This window comes from Bubalus bubalis, chromosome X, assembly GCF_019923935.1.
Source record: "Bubalus bubalis isolate 160015118507 breed Murrah chromosome X, NDDB_SH_1, whole genome shotgun sequence".
Lineage (NCBI taxonomy): Eukaryota > Metazoa > Chordata > Mammalia > Artiodactyla > Bovidae > Bubalus > Bubalus bubalis.
In genome coordinates, this window is record NC_059181.1 from 62,792,722 (window position 1) to 62,815,646 (window position 22,925).

The 22,925-nt window shown below is 36.1% G+C and overlaps 1 protein-coding gene across 1 annotated transcript in view; it reads right to left on the reverse strand.

Moving 5' to 3' along the window:
* TEX11 (testis expressed 11) overlaps positions 1 to 22,925 on the reverse strand; it is a 211,524-nt gene that overhangs the window by 113,882 nt on the left and 74,717 nt on the right. The window contains exons 9-12 of the mRNA XM_025276046.2: positions 21,139 to 21,224; positions 10,643 to 10,697; positions 6,683 to 6,778; positions 2,180 to 2,261 (exon numbers count right to left, since the gene is read on the reverse strand). Of these exons, the coding sequence (XP_025131831.2) occupies positions 2,180 to 2,261; positions 6,683 to 6,778; positions 10,643 to 10,697; positions 21,139 to 21,224 (319 nt within the window). The remainder of the gene's footprint in view (positions 1 to 2,179; positions 2,262 to 6,682; positions 6,779 to 10,642; positions 10,698 to 21,138; positions 21,225 to 22,925) is intronic.

Here is a 22,925-nt window from a genome sequence, read left to right on the forward strand (position 1 = left end):
ATTATAAGATTGGTAAAAAAAAAATTGGAAAACAAAGGCTGTCTATAAAGTCTGTAAAATAGCAAATTAAAATAGAAAAATACTGAAAATAAACCATCAAATTTCTAAAAGGGATTGTGCTTAGATTATTTATTCAACAAATAGCTAACAAGCGTATTCTCTGTGCCAGGGAGCTGTGCTGGGAATCCAGCAGTAGACAAAACACACAAAAATCTCTGCTGCCACAGAGCTAATATACAGTGCATGGTGGACAATAAGTATTTTTAGTATATTCCAAAAACTTCTTCAGTGGATATGTACTACTTTTTCATAATAAAAAACATTAAATATTTTTAAAATGTCTACTTTCTCTACTATAAAAAATACCAGTGAAGTTCCAATGACAGTAGTTAAGTTGATGATTCTTAAAAGTACTTTCATTAGCAAAGAAATGAACATATAAAAATGTAAGTTTCATATATACCAATACTTTTAATATAACAAAATGAAAGATAATTGTATTATTTTAAACTACACAAAACTTAAATTCATGGAAGTTTCCTAGTTTATAACCTGATGTTGCAATTTCATTACTCTATCATGAGTATCTAGACCAAATTAAGTAAAAACAATCTGGAAATAAGGAATAATTTCATTTTAAATTGTTTCTTTTCTACATTTTGATTTTAAAAAATTTAATAGGAATTAACTTCAAACTAGGTAACTTCAATAATCTCTCTGATCTTCCTACACTATATTAGTTTGAATAAGACTATTCCTCTAATTGCTTGGTTTGTTTGTTTATTCCCATACTGCAAAAAAAGAATGAAGTTGTCTTTCTGGCTCCAAAAAGATTTCAGCCTGTGCATATCAGAGCTGATACTATTACCTAGAGATGCAGAATCCTCTATGTATTTCAGATCCTGTGATCTCCTGATGATTGGCTAATATTCTAGAAATCACAGAAAGTTTCAGTAGTACTAAATAGGCACTAAACTTACAGCAACTTCCAAATTTGATTACTGTCCTACTTATTATAAATTGCTATTATTTATTGGATAATCAGTTATACTAACATATAATTTTATATACCAAAAATAATACAGCTCTATGATTATATTTTATACAGTAAAAAATAAAGCATGTACACATTAAAAATTTTAAATTAGTTTTATGACTAAGCATAATTGAAATACTGTTAGGTCAGTGTGCATAGAGAGATATTTTGCCTCACTTAATTCCTCTATATAGTAGTAATAACAGTTAATAGTAGTAATCATAATAACTAAATGATAGGTAATATTTATTGCACACTAACTATGTACCAAGCATGGAACTAAATGCTTTACATACTTTTTTCATAGAATTCTCAAAACAACACAATGAGATAGACATTAATATTATGCATTTTTTAAAGCTGAAGAAACTGAAGCACAGAAAATTTAAGTGACTTGCCAAATGACTCAGAGCTCCATATGAGTTCATGCTGACATATGCACATTCTAGTTCCTTGAGAATTTCAAAAAACAAATAGCAATGTTTATACAAGTATTTGGGCTTCCTTGATAGCTCAGTTGGTAAAGAATCCACCCACAATGCAGGACACCCCAGTTTGATTCCTGGGTCAAGAAGATCTACTGGAGAAGGGATAGGCTACCCACTCCAGTATTCTTGGGCTTCCCTTGTGGCTCAGTTGGTAAAGAATCCGCCTGCAATGCGGGAGACCTGGGATCAATCCCTGGGTTGGGAAGATCCCCTGGAGAAGGGAAAGGCTACCCACTCCAGTATTCTGGCCTAGAGAATCCCATGGACTCCAGTCCATGGGGTTGAAACTGTCGTACACAACTGAGCGACTTTCACATTCACTTCACAGACAAGTAATTATAAAAGGCACAGTAATGCAAAGGCTTTTTCTAGCAATAGGTATCTTTTTTCATGATGGGCAGGTTGGGCAGCTGCAATTTTCTGCTAGACTAAAGGAAAACTGATAGCTTTTACTTTGCTCTTTTTTTCTTTATTACTTGCTAAATTTGCTACTGTGTTCTCTTCCTTCGCCTTTGCTTCCTGACAATTTTATGTACTCAGTTTCTTTCTCAGTCACCATCAAATTATACCTATGCTAGTACAATACAAAATATCCTACAGTCAACAAATTGGTATTAATATTTCTGTACTTTTCACACACAGAGATGTTACTTACTTTGAAAAAGTTCTTCATTATCTATTTCACCCTTCAAGAGGATTTTCACCTTTAAGAAAAGCCCAACTGGATCTAACTGTTCCTATTTTAAACAAAGAAATCACAATGATATTAACTGTAGAATGTAAAAGACAATTTTAAAGTAATTGCCTATTTCACTAAACCACACCAAGATGACTCATGATTAAAGGAAATCAAAATTATAAAATATCAAATCATAATATCCAGACTACCCATGAGGCTATTTTCTGATATTTTATTCAATCTAAATGGAACAGTACATGGAAAAGAACATGTAAACACGTCTATTGAGTGGCAAGCATTTAATGGCAAGGTCAATATTTAAACTGTGAGAATATAAGACCATATTCTTATCTTGGTAAGCAAAACCCTACACATCAATTAGATCTGCTTTCTTTTGAAATCTTAATAACAACTAAAGTCCTTTGCTAATAATGGTTGAATGAAATAAACATACTATAATATGCCTGTCACATTTACTATTAATAACAATATACTCAGAATGGTTTTTCCAAGTCCTTGCTACTTGGACTTGGTTCTACTTCTGCCTGACAGTGTACATTTTGAAACGGCTGTCTACAATTAAAAGTGCAGTCTAGGCTCACAGAACAGAATTTTTCTTTCTACAACATTAATCAACATCTACATGGACACTATATTCATTAGTTCCATGCTCTGTAAATTCATACATGAGATGCCTGAGGAATGGAAAGTTAGGGAAAGCAACCACAGGTATTATAACCAATTGCAAATAATGATGATATCAATACAAGAATAAACTAAGAATGCATTATAATTTTTTACATTACCATCTTTCCTAATGGGCATATTCGAATATGTCTTGAGCTCAAAACATGTTTTATACACTAGCAATGAACAATCCAAAAGTGAAGGTAAGAAAATAATTCCATTTATAATAGCAACAAAAAAGAATAAAATACATAGGAATGAATTTTAAAAATAAGGGCAAGACTTCTACACTGAAACTTATAAAACACTATTGAAAGAAATTGAAGAAGACCTAAATAAATGAAAACACATCTCATATTCCTGGATTGGAAAACTTATAACTGTTTAGATAGAAGTAATCTCCCAATTGATATAGATTCAATGCAATCAATTTCCCAGCTGGCATCTTTGTAGAAATTGATAGGCTGATCAATTTGGGAATCAATTCCCAAATTCATATGAAAGTGCAAGGAATGTCAAAACAACCTGGAAACACAACAAAGCAGGATGACTCATACTTGCAGTTCCAAAGAGGTATACCACTTTACACTGACATCAGTTGTGGATAAGAATTTCTAGTGTTCCATATCCTTGTTAACACTTGGAATTACTGGACTTCTAAGTTTTTGCCCATCTAGTGGGTATTATACCCACTTTAAGGTGTTCCTCTTATCCTCCTAGCACCTTACTGTGAGGCTTACAGCTTCTATAAAACTAAATACTCCTTTTCCTACACTCTCTTTAAGGAATCTTACACATTTTACAGACTTCAAATATAGTTCCTTAGGTTAAAAAAAAAATCTGCTGAAGCAAAAGGTAAAATAGAAAAGGAAAGATATACCTATCTGAATGTAGAGTTCCAAAAAATAGCAAGGAGTGATAAGAAAGCCTTCCTCAGAGATCAATGCAAAGAAATAGAGGAAAACAATAGAATAGGAAAGACTAGAGATTTCTTCAAGAAAATCAGAGATACCAAGGGAACATTTCATGCAAAGATGGGCAAAGATGGGCACAATAAAGCACAGAAACGGTATGGACCTAACAGAAGCAGAAGACAGTAAGAAAAGGTGGCAAGAATACACAGAAGAACTATATAAAAAAGATTTTAATGATCCAGATAACCACGATGGTGTGATCACTCACCTAGAGCCAGACATCCTGGAGTGTGAGGTAAGGTGGGCCTTAGGAAGCATCACTACGAACAAAGCTAGAGGTGATGGAATTCCAGTTAAGCCACTTCAATTCCTAAAAGATGATGCTGTAAACTGCAGCAACCAATATGCCAGCAAATTTGGAATACTCAATGTGGCCACAGGATTGGAAAAGGTCAGGTTTCATTCTAAACTCAAAGAAAGGCAATGCCAAAGAATGCTCAAACAACCGCACAATTGCACTCTTCTCACACACTAGCAAAGTAATGCTCAAAATTCTCCAACAGTACATGAACCAAGAACTTCCAGATGTTCAGTGGGTTTTAGGAAAGGCAGAGGAACCAGAGATCAAATTGCCAACATCCGTTGGATCATCGAAAAAGCAAGAGAATTCCAGAAAAATATCTACTTCTGCTTTGTTGACTACACCAAAGCCTTTGACTGTGTGGATCATTACAAACTGTGGAAAATTCTTAAAGATGTGGGAATACCAGACCACCTTACTTACCTCGTGAAAAACCTGCATGCAGCTCAAGAAGAAACAGTTAGAACCGGACATGGAACACCAGACTGGTTCCAAATTGGGAAAGAAGTACATCAAGACTGTATACTATCTCCCTGTTTATTTAACTTATATGCAGATTACATCACGAGAAAGGCTGGGCTGGATGAAGCACAAGCTAGAATCAAGATTGTGGGAGACATATCCATAATCTCAGATATGCAGATGACACCACCCTTAAGGCAGAAAGTGAAGAGGAAATAAAGAGCCTCTTGATGAAAGTGAAAGACGAGAGTGAAAAAGTTGGCTTAAAACTCAACATTCAAGAAATGAAGACTGGCATCCTGTCCCATTACTTCATGGCAATAGAGGGGAAATAATGAAAACAGTGACAGACTTCATTTTCTTGGGCTCCAGCCATGAAATTAAAAGACGCATGCTCCTTGGAAGAAAAGCTATGACCAACCTAGACAGCATATTAAAATCAGAGACATTACTTTGCCAACAAAAGTCCATCTACTCAAAGCGATGGTTTTTCCATTAGTCATGTATGGATGTGAGAGGTGGACCATAAAGAAAGCTGAGCGCCAAAGAATTGATGCTTTTGAACTGTGGTGTTGGAGAAGCCCGTTGAGGGTCCCTTGGATTGCAAGGAGATCCAACCAGTCCAGCCTCAAGGAAATCAGTCCTGAATATTCATTGGAAGGACTGATGCTGAAGCTTAAACTCTAATACTTTCGCCACCTGATGGGAAGAACTGACTCATTTGAAAGACCCTGATGCTGGGAAAGATTGAAGGCAGGAGGAGATGGGGATGACAGAAGATGAGATGGTTGGATGGCATCACCAACTCAATGGACATGAGTTTGAACAAGCTCCAGGAGTTGGTGATGGACAAGGAAGCCTAGTGTGCTACAGTCCATGGGGTTGCAAAGAGTCGGACTCAACTGAGCAGCTAAACTGAACTGAACAATATAGAGAAATAGAATGCACAAAATGTTAATAACAGGTGATGCTGGGTAAAGTATATAGGCAAGTATTCTTCACACTATTATTCTTTCAGTCTTTCTCTAGGTTTGAAATTGTTTACAAATGTAAACTTTAAACTTATGTACATTTAAACAAATGTAAACTTAAAAGACTTTTGTCTTTTATATGTATACTGCCACTGAAATCCTAACACACCCAGTTTATTGATATCCATGATCAATAATTAGCCTATTAAATGTGATATGTCAGGACTAAGGTAGATGAACAATTATTGTTATAAAAACTGTAACTTCTACATCTAGTGAACAAAAACACATGCTGAAAAGAAGCCATGTAGCCAGTACGCAACCACCTCAATTGTCTTGGATTCTGTTTTTTATCTAGACTTCCATCTCAGCAAATGCAAAACAAAACAGGATGCAACTTTGGAAAATGTTCATGTATATTAATGTTTTTAAATTTAAAAATTTAATATAAAAGCTTTTCAGCATTAAATAACCCCATCCATGTGACATAAATTTCAAGAAAATATAGTTCAAATAAATGGTCTCTCAATTTAATATCCTGATTAAACTATCCCTTTCATGCATCTCATTTTGTTGAAAAATTAAAAAAAAAAACCTTTAAAAATATATTAGTATATTTAATTGCCTTACAGAATAAGACACATTGATCCTAACTGAATCTCTTTTAAACAGTTATCAGTCTATCAGTGTTCCTTGTTCAGGAGTATAAAGTATGTACACGTGTATATATGTGTGTATGTGTGTGTGTGTGTTTGAATGTACGAATATGAACTAATGTGAAACACTGATGTTGTTTTTTAAACTAAATCCCATTATCTATTTTCTCATCATTTCTTTTTTATCCTAAAGTTTACTCACAGTAGACAACACTTTCTGTTCTGTACAAAAGAAAATTTTTTCAAAAATATCTGTTGTCATATTAGTATATTTTATTCTTCCTTCCTGCACTGCAGAAGAAACTGTCACAATATGTTATTTTAAAAAAAAGGATTACTGGAGCAAATGTCTAAACTGGATTTCAAAATGCAAATCAATGCTTTCAAAATTGCATTAAGATAATATTCAAAGTAAAAACTTCTTATACCTTGTTTGCTAGGTTTATAAGGTTGAGAGCCTTATCATGATATTCGCTGCTGTCCCAATCCAAGTAAGCAGTGGCTAGTAACCGCAGAACTTTAGCCTATAATTGAAAACAGAAAACACACACACACATAGTTGAGGGTTAAACTGCAATACAATAGCTGACTATGACTTACACAGTGACAGGCATTTCTCAAACCTCAGTCATAATTATGAAATAGCATTTCCTTAAGCAATGACATAGTCCTAGGATATATCTCATCATTATGTTACCCAAACACCGTCTGAGAATTTTATAGTAATAGTTTATTTGAATTTAATATAATTCTGTTAATATAATTATTTTCTTAACAGTTTTCTAGTGCTAAAGTACTTTTTCATTCCCACTTTAAAAATAAGGAAGTTAAAGCCCAGCAATATTTAATGTAATCATCTTATCACCTACTGTTTTGGCAGCATTATATTAGGCATCCATCAAAAGCAATAAATAGAAAGACATAATTCTTCTCTCAAAGTCTTTATAGCCTAGTTGAGATTAACCAACTGGACCACTGTTTCAGTAGGAACAGATACTCTTTACTATAGAGAAGATTTCTCCCAACTCAGCCAAGTTTTAAAATTAATAAAGTATTTCTTAATTAAGTCAGTTTCTCCAGCCAGGTCTACATTGATAAGGAGAGTAAGTCTAGTCAGCACACACTTGTTTAACTACAGATTCACATTTTGAAAGAAGGAGGCCTACTTCCATGAATATTCTACCTTTAAGTATAGTGAGGAAAGTAGGACCAGACAAAGGTGGTCTTCTAACTTAAAAAAAAAAATGTTAAGCACATTATGGCTCTGTGAATCTTTGAGAAAGGACATTTAGGATGTCACATTTTTGAGTTTTTTAATTCAAGAATTAAGATGGATATAATGTACTTAATATCATTATTATTATCATGGAACAACTTTCGACTTATAAACTCCTCCAGAGGACTTTGATGGAGTAATTATGGCATCTCTGAAAAAGACTGCAGTTATTCTGTAATAGTAAAAGGGTCAAATAATCAGAAAGATAACACAAAATGGATGAATCTCAAAACTATTATGTTAAGCAAAAGAAGCCAGAAATAAAACAGTACATACTGTATGATTCATTTATACAAAGTTCAAGAAAAGCCAAAAATAATCTACAATAAAAATCAGAATACTGGTTTTATCAGGAGGGTAGGAATAGCTGTTAACTGGAAAGGGGCCAAGGTAACATTTAAGGGTGATGGAAATGTCTATATCTTGATCTGTGTGGTAGTTACAAGACTATATAGATAAACTGAAATTCATCATGCTGTATACTCTTAACATTTGTACAGTTCAGTTCAGTCGCTCAGTTGTGTCCAACTCTTTGTGACCTCATGAACCGCAGCATGCCAGGCCTCCCTGTCCATCACCAACTTCCAGAGTTCACCTAAACCCATGTCCATCGAGTTGGTGATGCCATCCAGCCATCTCATCCTCTGTCTTCCCCTTCTCCTCCTGCCCTCAATCTTTCCCAACAACAGGGTCTTCTCAAATGAGTCAGCTGTTCGCATCAGGTAGCCAAAGTACTGGAGTTTCAGCTTCAACATCAGTCCTTCCAATGAACACCCAGGACTGATCTCCTTTAGGATGGACTGGTTGGATCTCCTTGCAGTCCAAGGGACTTTCAAGAGTCTTCCCCAACATCACAGTTCAAAAGCATCAATTCTTCGGCACTCAGTTTTCTTTATAGTCCAACTCTGACATCCATACATGACCACTGGAAAAACCATAGCCTTGACTAGACGGACCCTTGTTGACAAAGTAATGTCTCTGCTTTTCAATATGCTATCTAGGTTGGTCATAACTTTATCATATATATATATATATATATATATATATATAAAAGTTATACCCCAATAAAGTATTACTAGCATGAAAGAAAAACTATTTCATAATCTTACTTCTCCATACCTCACAATATGAATATTAGGTATCAATCACACTTAATTCCTATCTTCCATCTTCATTTCCTCCTTCAGATGTCTTCTCAACTAGATCATGCCTTGAATTCCCTTTTCCCTCCCTTTTAACTATACGAATTCCATCTGCTTTTCAGGTCTATCTCCTACCAGAAGGTTTCCTTTTTTTTCTTCTTTTGTTTATTGGTTATGCTGGGTCTTCAGTGCTGCACGGACTTTTCACTGATTGCAGCAAGCAGCAGCTACTTTCTGGTTATGGTGTGCAGGCTTCTCATTGTGGTGGCTTCTCTTGCTGTGAAGCACAAGCTTTAGGATGTAAGGGTTTCAGTAGCTGTGGCTCAAGGGTTCAGTAGTTGCAGTTCCCGGGCTCTAGAGCACAGGCTCAATAGTTGTGGTGCACAGGCTTAGTTGCTCCTTAGCATGTGGCATCTTCCTGGACTAGGGATAGAACCCATTTGTCCTGCACTGGCAGGTAGATTCTTTACCACTGAGCCACCAGGGAAGTCATCAGAAGACTTCTTCAAATATTCTAGTCAACACTAATATTCCCCTATTTTGTATACCCTTCTGCATACTTTAGCTTAATACCACACAGTCTGTGACTTATTTTTCTCAAATTGTTTCACTTGTACTCTTTTTAATCTTCTTTTGACATTTTAATTGAAGTCAAAAATCCATGCAGAAAAAGTTCAAAAATCTCAATGGTACAACTCAGAATTTTCTCAAAGTGAACAAACATATATTAACAACACAGAAATCAAGAAACAGAACATTAGTCTCATCTCATACCTCTTTTCAGACACTATTCAAAACAAGGGTAACCAATTATCTGACTTTTAACACCATGTATTAGGTCTACATGCTTTTGGCATTCATATTTATGTAAATATACAGTATATACTACCTTGTATTTTGCTCTGTTCAACATTATATGTGAGGACATAGTTACAATTATTGTAAGCTATTCTCATTGCTGTATAAAATTCTAATATATGACACTATCATAATATAATCTTATTATTTTTAATTGTGGCAAAATACACATAACAAAAAATTGATCATTTTAACCATTTTTAAGTGCATGGTTCAGTAATATTAAGTATATTCATACTGTTGTACAACCATCACCATCATACATCTCCAGAACTCTTTAAATCTCACAAAATTGAAACTCTATACTCATTAAACAATAGTTCACCATGTTCTCCTCTCTCCAAACCTCTGCAACTACCATTTTATTTTCTGTCTCTATGAATTTGACAAACCAAGATACCTCATTGAAATGGAATCATACAGTATGTCTTTTTGTGAATGGCTTACTTCACTTAGCATAATGTCCTCAAGGTTCATCTATGTTGTAGCATGTATCAGAAATTCTTTCCTTTTCATGGCTGAATAATATTCCATTGTATTCACTTATATTAGTTTCATCTTTTAAACATAAACTTCTTAAGGAAAGAGGCAATGTTTTATGTTTCTCTTTTATTCCCTATCTACCACAATGCTAGATGTATATAAGTATTCAGTTACATTTTGATTGATATATTGTAATAATGGTAAGAAGCAGAGATGGATATTCAAAAAAATTCAGTTCTGTTATGGCATTTATTAAATTAGCTTTATATCAGATCTATTACATAATCACATTTTATTTGATTAAATAGTAAAATTAAACTTCCATACCAGGCATGTACTATCTGAGTGGAACAGGAAACCTAAAATTTTTGAGCATGTAAATAAAAGCTAAAACGTATATAGCCAAACATTGTCCTAAGCACTTTACATGTATTAACTCATGAGTATAAGAATCTACCTGGATGGTAGATTCCATAAGTTTATCAACTTTATAAAAACTAACACTGAGATATTAAGTGATGTGCCCAATGAACACTCACAAATAGAAGGATGGATTATTATAAATTTATTAAAATAACATAAACTGCATTTCTTCAACCTATTTCTGCAATATTTAACATGATTCTTACCAGCATTTCTGGCTCAACAGAATTCCTATCCGTCTTCCCAATATCAAAGCTTTGGCTGTAATTTAAAAAGGAAAAAAGAACATATATATACACATTTATTTCAAATAATACTTTTTTTTCAACATTACATATTACTAAGAAGTCATGTGATAATTATACTTAATTGCAGCTTTTCTATTTTGTTCTACAACAGATTATTAGCCAATTAATACATAAAAATCAACTGTATAAAGCAATATTTTCTGACTTTAGAAAACCACAATTTCCTCAGGATATATATTCAATAAATCAACACCATAATTACAGTATTGCTCTTCTCCATTTGGCTATATATACTATATAAAACTGTGTTACATGTATGTACAAGCCCTTGCTTTGTGAGCACATTTTAAAGTGTAAGAAATACATTTTTATAATAAAACAAATACATGAGTTTTCATGAAAACAAATGTTTCAGCAATATTTATTATGCTTCACAACACCCTTGTGACACACAATATTAGTTCCATTTTGCAGCTGAATGAACCAGTTTAGCAGTTAAGTGATTTCTAATATTTCCTAGATTAATACTGAAAATGAGACCAAGGGGTTGGGGAGAAAAGAAATTTGACTTTCAGTTATCTGCTTTAATTACCATACTATATTATCTATGGGACATTCTGATAACTGCAAATAATGTATGAATATGAGCCTCAGGTTTTCAAAACACCTAAAAGCAAAACAAAGATCACTCACCATAAAATTGGTATTCCAAGGAAGGAAGTCAATAAAATTTTGGTGAACTATACTAAATTGAAGCCATTGTTTTGAAGAATTTCTTTTTAAAAACTCTGAAAGACCCAGAGCTACCAAACTGAGTTTTCAGCTTGCTAACAAAGGTATAAAGCTGGCCTATATTATAATAGCCTTATTGAAAGCCCTGTTTCATAGAGGTCTCTGTTGGTACATTAAACCTTCTACTTCCAGTTTTTAAAATCATCAATGAAAACAGAACTTCTGCAACCGTGGTATTAAGAAGTTCTTGGACTCTCTCTCTCCCCCGTGAAACAACCATCTGCCTGGATAAATCATTAAAACAACCATTTAAGGTCTCTGGAAAGTGTCCTAAGGGCATACAGCAATCGAAAAATATTTATTAAACAAAAACCAACAGAATTTCAGTAAAAACAGTGAGTCTCTGGCATTTGAGCCATGACCTGCTCCTATCCACACCACCTCCATGTGATGGAAGCTACTCCAGATGCGTGCTGTCAAGAAAGGAATCAGGCAGTGGGGTGGGGAGATGAGTGAACTAGGTGACAGAAATCAAGAGGCACAAGCTTCCAGTTTTAAAATAAATAAGTCATGGAGACATAATGTACAGTATAGGGAATACAGGCAACTAAACTTGCGGTGATCATTTTGTAAGGTACAAAAATATCAAGTCACTATGTTGTACACCTGAAACTGATATAATGTTGAAAGTCAATTATACTCCAATTTAAAACAAAAAATAAGTGGGAATTCCCTCTTCCTCCAAGTCCTAGACTCAGGCTGCTAGCCTCTCTTATCTTCCCCAGATCTGTGATGCAGAAGTACTATCATGGGTAGGTACAATGAAAGGACTGGGTCTTCCTTTTCCCAACTCAGTTCTCACTCTTAGGCTAAGGGCTCTACCCCAGGTGTTAACAGCTGCTCACCTTCACCCAGGCTGGCTCTTGGGGCAGAGGCTCCAGGAATGGAGGGCATACTAAGAAGATTAGGGGCTACCATCTCCACAACGTCTACTGCAGGAGGAGCTACCACACTCCTGCCACCAACTACAGCACTGTGGCACAGTTTCTGCCCAAGGGAAGAAGAAGGCAATAAAGAGGAAGAGCTCAGCATTTCTGCCTAAGGGAAATGACTTGAAAACCAAGCAAGGAGAGACTCCTGCCTAAGGGTATAGTCAAAAACAATGGAGATCTTAGCCATTCTTGATTAAGGAGGAGGCTATGCATGTGGCAGGGAAGGGGGTATGTGGGAAATCTCTGTACCTTCCTCTCAATGTTGCTATAAACTTAAAACTGTTCTAAAAAAAATTCTGTCTTAAAAAAATGAAATCACATTCATTTCTGGGGGGTGAGGGGTGGCGGGTAGTGTTGGCAATTGTGCACATGCCCAAGATTACTCACTCAGGCATGACCAGAGACAGAACATATTGGCTACTAGCCCCTGGCTGAATACAGGGCAAAATAATGAATTCACTGAACTGTGAAGACAGTCTTTAAGCCAAACACATAATCAAAAGGAAAGGGTGAAATTCAAACTGGCTAAGTGGGCTTAAAACAACCTTTGACCAACATGAGGTTTATGTTTCCAGATGCAGGGGTGAACCCCAGAGAGCCATGAAAAGACAAAAACAGGAGAAAAAACTCTCAGCAGGGACATTAGAGGTCATATACTGTAAGAAAAACAGACCTCACAGAATTAGTCCAGTCAGGTGAACTAACAAATAGATGACCAAACAAAAAATAAAAGAAAAGTAACTACCAGAAAAGAGGGGGACAGGTATTCAAACTTGCCACAATATATTATCCAAAATGTCTAGTTTTCAACAAAATATTATATGACATACAATAGAACAGTGACTCATACAGAGAAATAGGAGAAAGCAATAGAAACTGCCTTTGAGAAGTCTTAAATATTACACTTACTAGAAAAATACTTCAAAGAAGCTATTGGAGATATGTTCAAAAAACTTTAGGAAACCATGTTTAAATAATTAAAGGAAGGTATGGTAACAGTGATTCATCAAATAGAGAATAAGAATATATTGATTAAATGATCAAAATAATTTTAAAAAGTACAAATTCTCAAGCTGAAAAGAACAATAATGGAAATGAAAAATTCACTAGAAGAGGCTCAAAGTAGATCTGAGCAGGCAAAAAGAGAATAAACAAATGTGAAAATAGATTGATAGTGATTATATAAATCTAAATAAAACATAGATGAGAAAAAAAAGAACAATGCCTCAGAGAAATGTGGGACATCATTCAGTTCAGTTCAGTCGCTCAGTTGTGTCCGACTCTTTGCGACCCCATGAATTGCAGCACGCCAGGCCTCCCTGTCCATCACCAACTCCCGGAGTTCACTCAGACTCACGTCCATTGAGTCAGTGATGCCATCCAGCCATCTCATCCTCTGTCGTCCCCTTCTCCTCCTGCCCACAATCCCTCCCAGCAACAGTCTTTTCCAATAAGCACACCAACATAAGCACAGAGTACCAAAAGGAGGGAGGCAAGAGAAAGGGATAGGAAACATATTCAAAGAAACAATGGCTGAAAATGTCCCAAATTTGATGAAAAAAAAAAAATAATCTACTTGGTAAACAATCTGACTGCAATGCATAAGACCCCCGTTCAATCCATGGGTCAGGAAGATCTGCTGGAGAAGGGATAGGCTACCCACTCCAGTATTCTTGGGCTTCCCTTGTGGTTCAGTTAGTAAAGAATCCACCTGCAATGTGGGAGACCTGGGTTCAATCCCTGGGTTGGGAGGATCCCCTGGAGAAGGGAAAGGCTACCCACTCCAGTATTCTGGCCTGGAGAATTCCATGGACTGTATAGTCCATGGGGTCACAAACAGTCGGACACGACTGAGTGACTTTCACTTTCACTGTTTTTCACACATTAAGAAGCTTAATAGGCTCCACATAGGATAACACAAAGAAATCCATACTCAGACACATTATGGTCAAATTATTCAAGGAGAAAATACTGAAAACAATAAGACAAAAATGTTTCATCATGTAAAAGGGAATGATACATGTAAAAAGTCAGATTAACAGCTGACTCTTCATCACAAACAATGGGGAAAATGGCAGGGATGACTAATTAAAAAATTATCAACTAAGAACCCTATATTATATATCTAGCTCTTCTGGTAGACCCCAAGGACACCACAGAATATAGTTTCTTAATTACCGAACTAGATGATCTGTAAGAGTTCTACAGCTATAAAGTGTTATGTGTAATAAATTATCTTATTAAAATTGCTACTATATAATTTGTTGTATTTCCACAAGATGGCGCTAATATATTTCCATTTTCCATCAAAACATGTCTTCTATATGATCATTTCTATAGTTAATAATTTAATCATAGTCTATTATTACATACTCTTAACTTTTCAAAATACTGTTGTATTATTTATGCTATCTTCATTGGAAGTCATCTACACAAATGATGCTGAACTAATATTTCAGATGGGTAAATCAAAGCACACAGTAGTTACATAAGTGATCCAAGGTCACACATTTCATTAGAAATAGATTTTCTAATGTTAGTTCTATGATCTTTCCCTAGATCACACTGCCTGATTACAGATAATGGTGTCAAATTCTCAAGGTCTCAGGCTGAGAACAGAAGCAAAATTAAAGCAACGAATATTAAATAGCATTAAAACTGATACAAACTTCCCTTGGGCTCATATACTGAACCATTAATATTTCTGCACAGAAGTACATTTATGCATATTTCCTTTGCTGTTTCCCTTACTTCTTATTAGACGACCTTGGCATTATATATTCCTATACAACCATACTAAAAGCTCAATATTGATAAATTAACACTGTCCTTATTGTAAACATAATAACTATATTTTAAAATGATCATTGAAGGACTTCACTGGAAGTCCAATGGTTTAGACTCTATGCTTCCAATGCAGGGGGTGTGCGTTTGATCCCTGGTCAGGGAACTAAGATCCAAAAACGTGCTGCATGGGCAAAAAAAATTTTTTTAACTCAAATGAAAGTCTCTCTTTCAAAAACCATCAAAGAACTCTAGCGACCCCATGAATCGCAGCACGCCAGGCCTCCCTGTCCATCACCAACTCCCGGAGTTCACTCAAACTCATGTGCATCGAGTCAGTGATGCCATCCAGCCATCTCATCCTCTGTTGTCCCCTTCTCCTCCTGCCCCCAATCCCTCCCAGCATCAGAGTCTTTTCCAATGGGTCAAGTCTTCCTATGAGGTGGCCGTAAGTATCGGAGTTTCAGCTTCAGCATCATTCCTTCCAAAGAACACCCAGGACTGATCTCCTTTAGGATGGACTGGTTGGATATCCTTGCAGTCTAAGGGACTCGCAAGAGTCTTCTCCAACACCGCAGTTCAAAAGCATCAATTCTTCGGCACTCAGCTTTCTTCACAGTCCAACTCTCACATCCATACATGACCACTGGAAAAACCATAGCCTTGACTAGATGGACCTTTATTGGCAAAGTAATCTCTCTGCTTTTTAATATGTTATCTAGGTTGGTCGTAACTTTCCTTCCAAGGAGTAAGAGTCTTAATTTCATGGCTGCAATCACCATCTGCAGTGATTATGGAGTCCAAAAAAATAAAGTCTGACACTGTTTCCACTGTTTCCCCATCTATTTCCCATGAAGTGATGGGACCAGATGCCATGATCTTCGTTTTCTGGATGTTGAGCTTTAAGCCAACTTTTTCACTCTCCTCTTTCACTTTCATCAAGAGACTTTTTAGTTCCTTTTCACTTTCTGCCATAAGGATGGTATCATCTGCATATCTGAGATTACTGATATTTCTCCTGGCAATCTTGATTCCAGCTTGTGCTTCTTCCAGCCCAGCATTTCTCATGATGTGCTCTGCATATAAGTGAAATAAGCAGGGTGACAATATACAGCCTTGACGTACTCCTTTTCCTATTTGGAACCAATTTGTTGTTCCATGTCCAGTTCTAACTGTTGCTTCCTGACCTGCATATAGGTTTCTCAAGAGGCAGGTCAGGTGGTCTGGTATTCACATCTTTCAGAATTTTCCACAGTTTATTGTGATCCACACAGTCAAAGGCTTTGGCATAGTCAATAAAGCAGAAATAGATGTTTTTCTGGAACTCGCTTGCTTTTTCGATGATCCAGCAGATGTTGGCAATTTGATCTCTGGTTCCTTTGCCTTTTCTAAAACCAGCTTGAACATCTGGAAGTTCACAGTTCACGTATTGCTGAAGCCTGGCTTGGAGAATTTTGAGCATTACTTTACTAGTGTGTGAGATGAATGCAATTGTGTGGTAGTTTGAGCATTCTTTGGCATTGCCTTTCTTTGGGATTGGAATGAAAACTGACCTTTTCCAGTCCTGTGGCCACTGCTGAGTCTTCCAAATTTGCTGGCATATTGAGTGCAGCACTTTCATGGCATCATCTTTCAGGATTTGAAATAGCTCAACTGGAATTCCATCACCTTCACTAGCTTTGTTCATAGTGATGCTTTCTAAGACCCACTTGACTTCACATTTCAGGATGTCTGACTCTAGGTCAGTGATCACACCATCGTGATTATCTGGGTCATGAAGATCTTTTTTGTACAGTTCTTCTGTGTATTCTTGCCACCTCTTCTTAATATCTTCTGCTTCTAGCTTAAGGATTCGCAATTTCATTCATAATTACAGCAGCCTGTTTTAATCTGTGGCATCTCTAATCAGGAGATATAATCCCAAAAGTGTGGAAGAATTCAAGGAAAGCAGCAGCTATTTATGAAGTTTTTTACCAAAAGAAAAGGCTTGGGGGAGACAAAAACTAACAAGGTCCTAAACTGAGATCTGTTAACAAAAACTGAGGGAATGAAAAGGGCTTTATAAACAATACCCACTACCACCCTTTATGTCCTAGGCTTCTACTTCAACAGAATTCTAATACACTATAGCAATTTTGATCTCTTATCATTTGTGTAAAGATGAGGGGTTTTCCTTTTAGACTGAAGAGGTACTTTCAAATTGTACATAACTTCTAGCTTCAGATATTCACTATTTGCAAAAAAGTTAAGCCTATAGAAAGTACACTCACTTTCCATGCCCTCCTTCTAGTACAAAATTCACAGAGAAGGGTGCTTAATTAGCAGCTATTTATTCTTGCCTGTTATCACCGACTGCTCCCAACCAACTGGTCCCAACATACAGACAATTAAAGTCCAAAGAAAAACTGACCCAAAGACTGGCATTATATGATAAAAGATGTGAGTGTTTGTCTCTGTAATATTTTTACCTGGGGAGTCAAGATGTAATCTGCATTTTATTTCATTTTGATAAATTTTGGAATAAACTAGTAAAGTGGCCATATTAGTGCCCGTATCACCTAGTAATAGCAAAAGCTACTGCCATTTATTGAGCAGTTTTTATTTCCAAAGCATGTGACTAAACACTCTACTATATATGCATCATCATAATCAAAAAGTTGGTATCTAAAAATATGTATAACAATGTTGATAACTATATTTGCCTGTTTTTGGCCACCTCATGCGAAGAGTTGACTCATTGGAAAAGACTCTGATGCTGGGAGGGATTGGGGGCAGGAGGAGAAGGGGACGACAGAGGATGAGATGGCTGGATGGCATCACTGACTCGATGGACGTGAGTCTCAGTGAACTCCGGGAGTCGGTGATGGACAGGGAGGCCTGGCGTGCTGCCATTCATGGGGTCGCAAAGAGTCGGACACGACTGAGCAACTGATCTGATCTGATCTGAAACTCATTAAAATACAATCTTTTTCAAGGCATTTGATAATATCTCACTAAGTTATTTTTATATCCCCAAAAGATGTGGGAAAAAAACTGGAAGATTAAAATAATACATAATAACTAGGCCAAGAATTCAAGCCCTTCCTGTTTTCCTCAATCTCATTCTAGTGACAAGAATACAAAAGAGTCAAAAGATAGTGGTGCTCTATAAATTTGTTATTATATAGTTCTTGATGAAAATATGACTGTGGGTCAAATAATGTTCTTAATAATTGTGTGTGTGTGTGTGTGTGTGTGTGTGTGTAAGTCGCTCAGTCATATCTGACTCTTTGTGACCCCATGGACTATGGAATTCTCTAGGCCTAAGAATACAGCCACTAAACATACATTGAAGAATTGATGCTTTTGAAATGTGGTGTTGGAAGACTCTTGAGTGTCCCTTGGACTGCAAAGAGATGCAACCAGTCCATCCTCAAGGAAATCAGTCATGAATATTCATTGGAAGGATTGATGCTGAAGCTGAAACTCCAATACTTTGGCGACCTGATGCAAAGAACTGACCTGACTCTGGGAAAGACTGAAGGTGGGAAGAGAAGGGGATGACAGAGGATGAGATGGCTGGATGGCATCATCAACTAGATGGACATGAGTTTGAGTAAGCTCCAGGAGTTGGTGATGGACAGAGAAGCCTGGCATGCTGCAGTCTATGGGGTCACAAAGAGTTGGACACAACTGAGAGACTGAACTGAACTGAACTGAAACACATAGTAAAAATCTGATACAGTTAGCTTATGATAGAAATATCAGTCATGTTCTATCACCATCATAGTTTCCTTCTATAAGGTTTTCTTAAAAAGATGATGACAGATTAGAGGTCAACAATCCATGGCATATATGATAATAACCTACATGTTTTGCCACTTCAGCCTAAGTCTACTCTTATAAACCACTTCCTAGAGAATATTCATGTTCATATTTATTCCTGGCATAAACTACAGGCTCACCTCCATAGTGTTAATCTTCCAGAAGCCATCCATGGCACCATAACATCCTTTTTTCTTATTTTCTCCCTCCCATTTCTGTCCCTTTGGCATACTAATCTTTGATAGGTTGATGCCATCTTTCTGAGTGCTCCTCCTTCAAATATTGCCAGATCTTGGAGTAGAACTTACTCTTCATCCACTTTATAAAAAGATTGCTCATTTAAAGGAAACCTGTGGTGTGGAGATTCCTTAAAAAACTGGAAATAGAACTGCCATACGACCCAGCTGGGCATACACACTGAGGAAACCAGAAATGAAAGAGACATGTGTATCCCAATGTTCATCAATCACTGTTTACAAGAGCCAGGACATGGAAGCAACCTAGATGCTCATCGCCAGATGAACGGATAAGAAAGCTGTGGTACATACACCCAATGGAGTATTACTCAGCCATTAAAAAGAATGTGTTTGAATCATTTCTAATGAGGTGGATGAAACTGGGGCCTATTATACAGAGTGAAGTAAGTCAGAAAGAAAAACACCAATACAGTATATTAATGCATATATATGGAATTTAGAAAGATGGTAACAATGACCCTATATACAAGACAGCAAAAGAGACACAGATGTAAAGAACAGACTTTTGGACTCTGTGGGAGAAGGTGAGGGTGGGATGATTTCAGAGAATAGCATTGAAACATGTATATTACCATATGTGAAATAGATCGCCAGTCCAGGTTCGATGCATGAGACAGGGTGCTCAGGGCTGGTGTACTGGGACAACCCTGAGGGATGGGATGGGGAGGGAGGAGGGAGGGGGGTTCAGGATAAGGGACACATGTACACCCATGGCTGATTCATGTGAATGTATGGCAAAAACCACTACAATATTGTAAAATAATTAGCCTCCAATTAAAATAAATTAATTTAACCAAATAAGTAAATAAATAAAGGAAACCTGTGGTAAACCTACATTAAACTAGTAGTTCCTTTGGTATACTTTTAATAATTCAATTTATAAAGTGTGATTTATAATAAAAATTGCAGGTATATCCCACTTGTGTGAAACAGTCTACGTTGAGACAAGTATATCTCTTATAAATGCATAAGCCTGTTCTGTCATAGTTCTTTATAAAGTTTAATCAATCTGTGGGCCCAAAAAAGTCTTTTATACAAACTATTTGCATAAATATTTTATTAGAAATATATATGCCTGTGAGGACTATAATCTTAATGATATTTCTATTTATTTCATTAATGGCAAATGTAATTTTCACTAGTTAAACTAATCAAGAGGCTATCTCCAAATAACTATAATTAACTCGATACTCAGAGAAGGCAAACATTTAGTGAATTAATTTAATATATTTTACTCCATAATCCCCTGATATTCAAAGCACTTTATGTAACATCTACAGAAAAATATGTTTTTCACAAAAATTCATTTAACCAGCAATTACTGAGTATCTACCATGTGTCAGAACGTGTACTGGGCATAGGTAGTCAGTGAAACACAGGATTCTTGCATATGAGTGCTACATTTTTTCACTATTCATTTGATATTTCCAGATTCAACACAATAGTACAAATCTTAGTATAGTAATAAGCACATAATAAGTGCTTAATATATATTTACTTGACTATTATTAAAATACCAAAATTCATTTAAGAATAATAATTTTAGCTGATCTTCCTATTTACCCACCTGCCCTTATACTCTTGGGTAGCAGACACCAATATATATACCAAAGCAAAAAATAAAGTTTTCCATATTCTTGTTGGAAATACAAAGGAGGAATGGACACAGAAGATGCTCTTTATGTTAGTATTAAGAATAGAATATACTTTTCTATCAACTGGAAACATACAAGAATAAACAATACATGTTAAAAGAGTAAATAAATTTAGCATGTTGGCTTTTGAAATCAGAAAATATTTAAACTTCCAAAGTACCCCATGGTAAGTATTAACTGAACTCTATGATAATAATCCTGAATTTACATTCATTATTTTTTTATATTACCTAAGCCAGAAACAACTTTCTTCATATTTATTCTCCCTGTAGGTTTGTAGTCCAAAGTTGTAACAGACAGTATGAAGATAACAAGCCTGCAATATAAAAAACAAACAAGATATGTCAGATTCATGATTCTTTTAACATTAAAAAATTTATGGCATTTCAGAGTCTTTAAGACATAATAAGTGTTCTGTACATCAAAATAACCAATAACCCACTCATCCTTGGGCTTCCCTGATAGCTCAATTGGTAAAGAATCTGCCTGCAATGCAGGAGACCCTGGTTTAATTCATGGGTCGGGAAGATCCAATGGAGAAGGGATAGGCTATCCACTCTAGTACTCTTGGGCTTCCCTTGTGGGTCAGCTGGTAAAGAATCTGGCTGCAATGCGGGAGACCTGGGTTCGATCCCTGGGTTGGGAAGATCCCCTGGAGAAGGGAAAGGCTACCCACTCCAGTATTCTGGCTTGGAGAATTACATGGACTGTATAGTCCATGGGGTCACAAAGAGTCGGACACGACTGAGCAACTTTCACCTTCACTCATCCTTAACAAAACCTCTCAATTTATATAAAGAGGAACTAAAAGTATTCAGGGTGTGGCATGAGTTACATATGGAAAAGTAATAATTACTAGTTGAACTTGAAAGGTTCTTTGTAACAGAAAATAGGGAAACCAATCATTGCCCAGCAAAAGAACAGGCCTCTGTAGGTTGCCAGATTTGTTAAAAAGCATTGGAAAAGAGTATATGCAAAGAAAACAAAATCACTACTGAAGGGGGAAAAAAATGAATATCTTTCAAAATTAAGACAAATAAAAATAATTCTAAAGTTCAAAGCACTGTCTAGTCATAAGACTTATCTAGAAATAATTAATTTGGGGCTTCCCAAGTGGCTCATTGGTGAAGAATCTGCCTGCCAATGTAGGAGACACGTTTGATTCCTGATTCAGGAAGGCTCACATGCCTCAGAGCAACTAAGCCCATGTGCCACAACTCTAGATCCCAGAAGCCACATCTACTGAGTCCACATGCCACAACTACTGAAGCCTGTGCACCCTAGAACCCATGCTCTGAAACAAGAGAAGCTCCCACATTGAGAAGCCCATGCACCCCACTCGCTGCAACGAGATAAAAGCCCACACAGCAATGAAGACCCAGAACAGCCAAAATAAATAAAATTATTTTCTTAAAAGAATTAATGTGTCTCTTAATAACAACAAAAATTTTCTTTACCTAAATTACAACTGAGATAAAAGTAGAAACAGTATGTGAATGATGCCATAGGAAAATACTCTTACAGATTATCAACCAGCATCTCAGTCCTTGTATCAACAATGTCATATCTTATAGAATTTTCATTCATCAAAATACTGGGAAATGGCATAAAAGAAAAAATTTAATTCTAATAATTTATCCAAATATTCCCTCAGTATTTATAGAAATCATCTATCTAGAATCTGTCATACCCATATAAAGGAATCTTTTATATAAGTTTTACCTGAGTAAGACTACAGAGGCAGATCCTGAGACAAGTTATTCATAAGTAATATGTAAAGAGCTGTCTTGCTTCAAATATGTTTCCCTTTGAAATTTTGTACAGTACATTAAGAAAGTAGAAGTTCAATATGCGTGCCTGAGTACATCAGACCTACTGTATATTTAAATCCAAACTAAAGAATAGTCTTGGTAATGTGGGCCTGGCAAGAATCCAGAAGTATTTAAATGCATTCTCAACATTTTAACAGAAAAAGCTTAACTCATTACTTGCCCCAGATCCCATAGGTGCACACAGG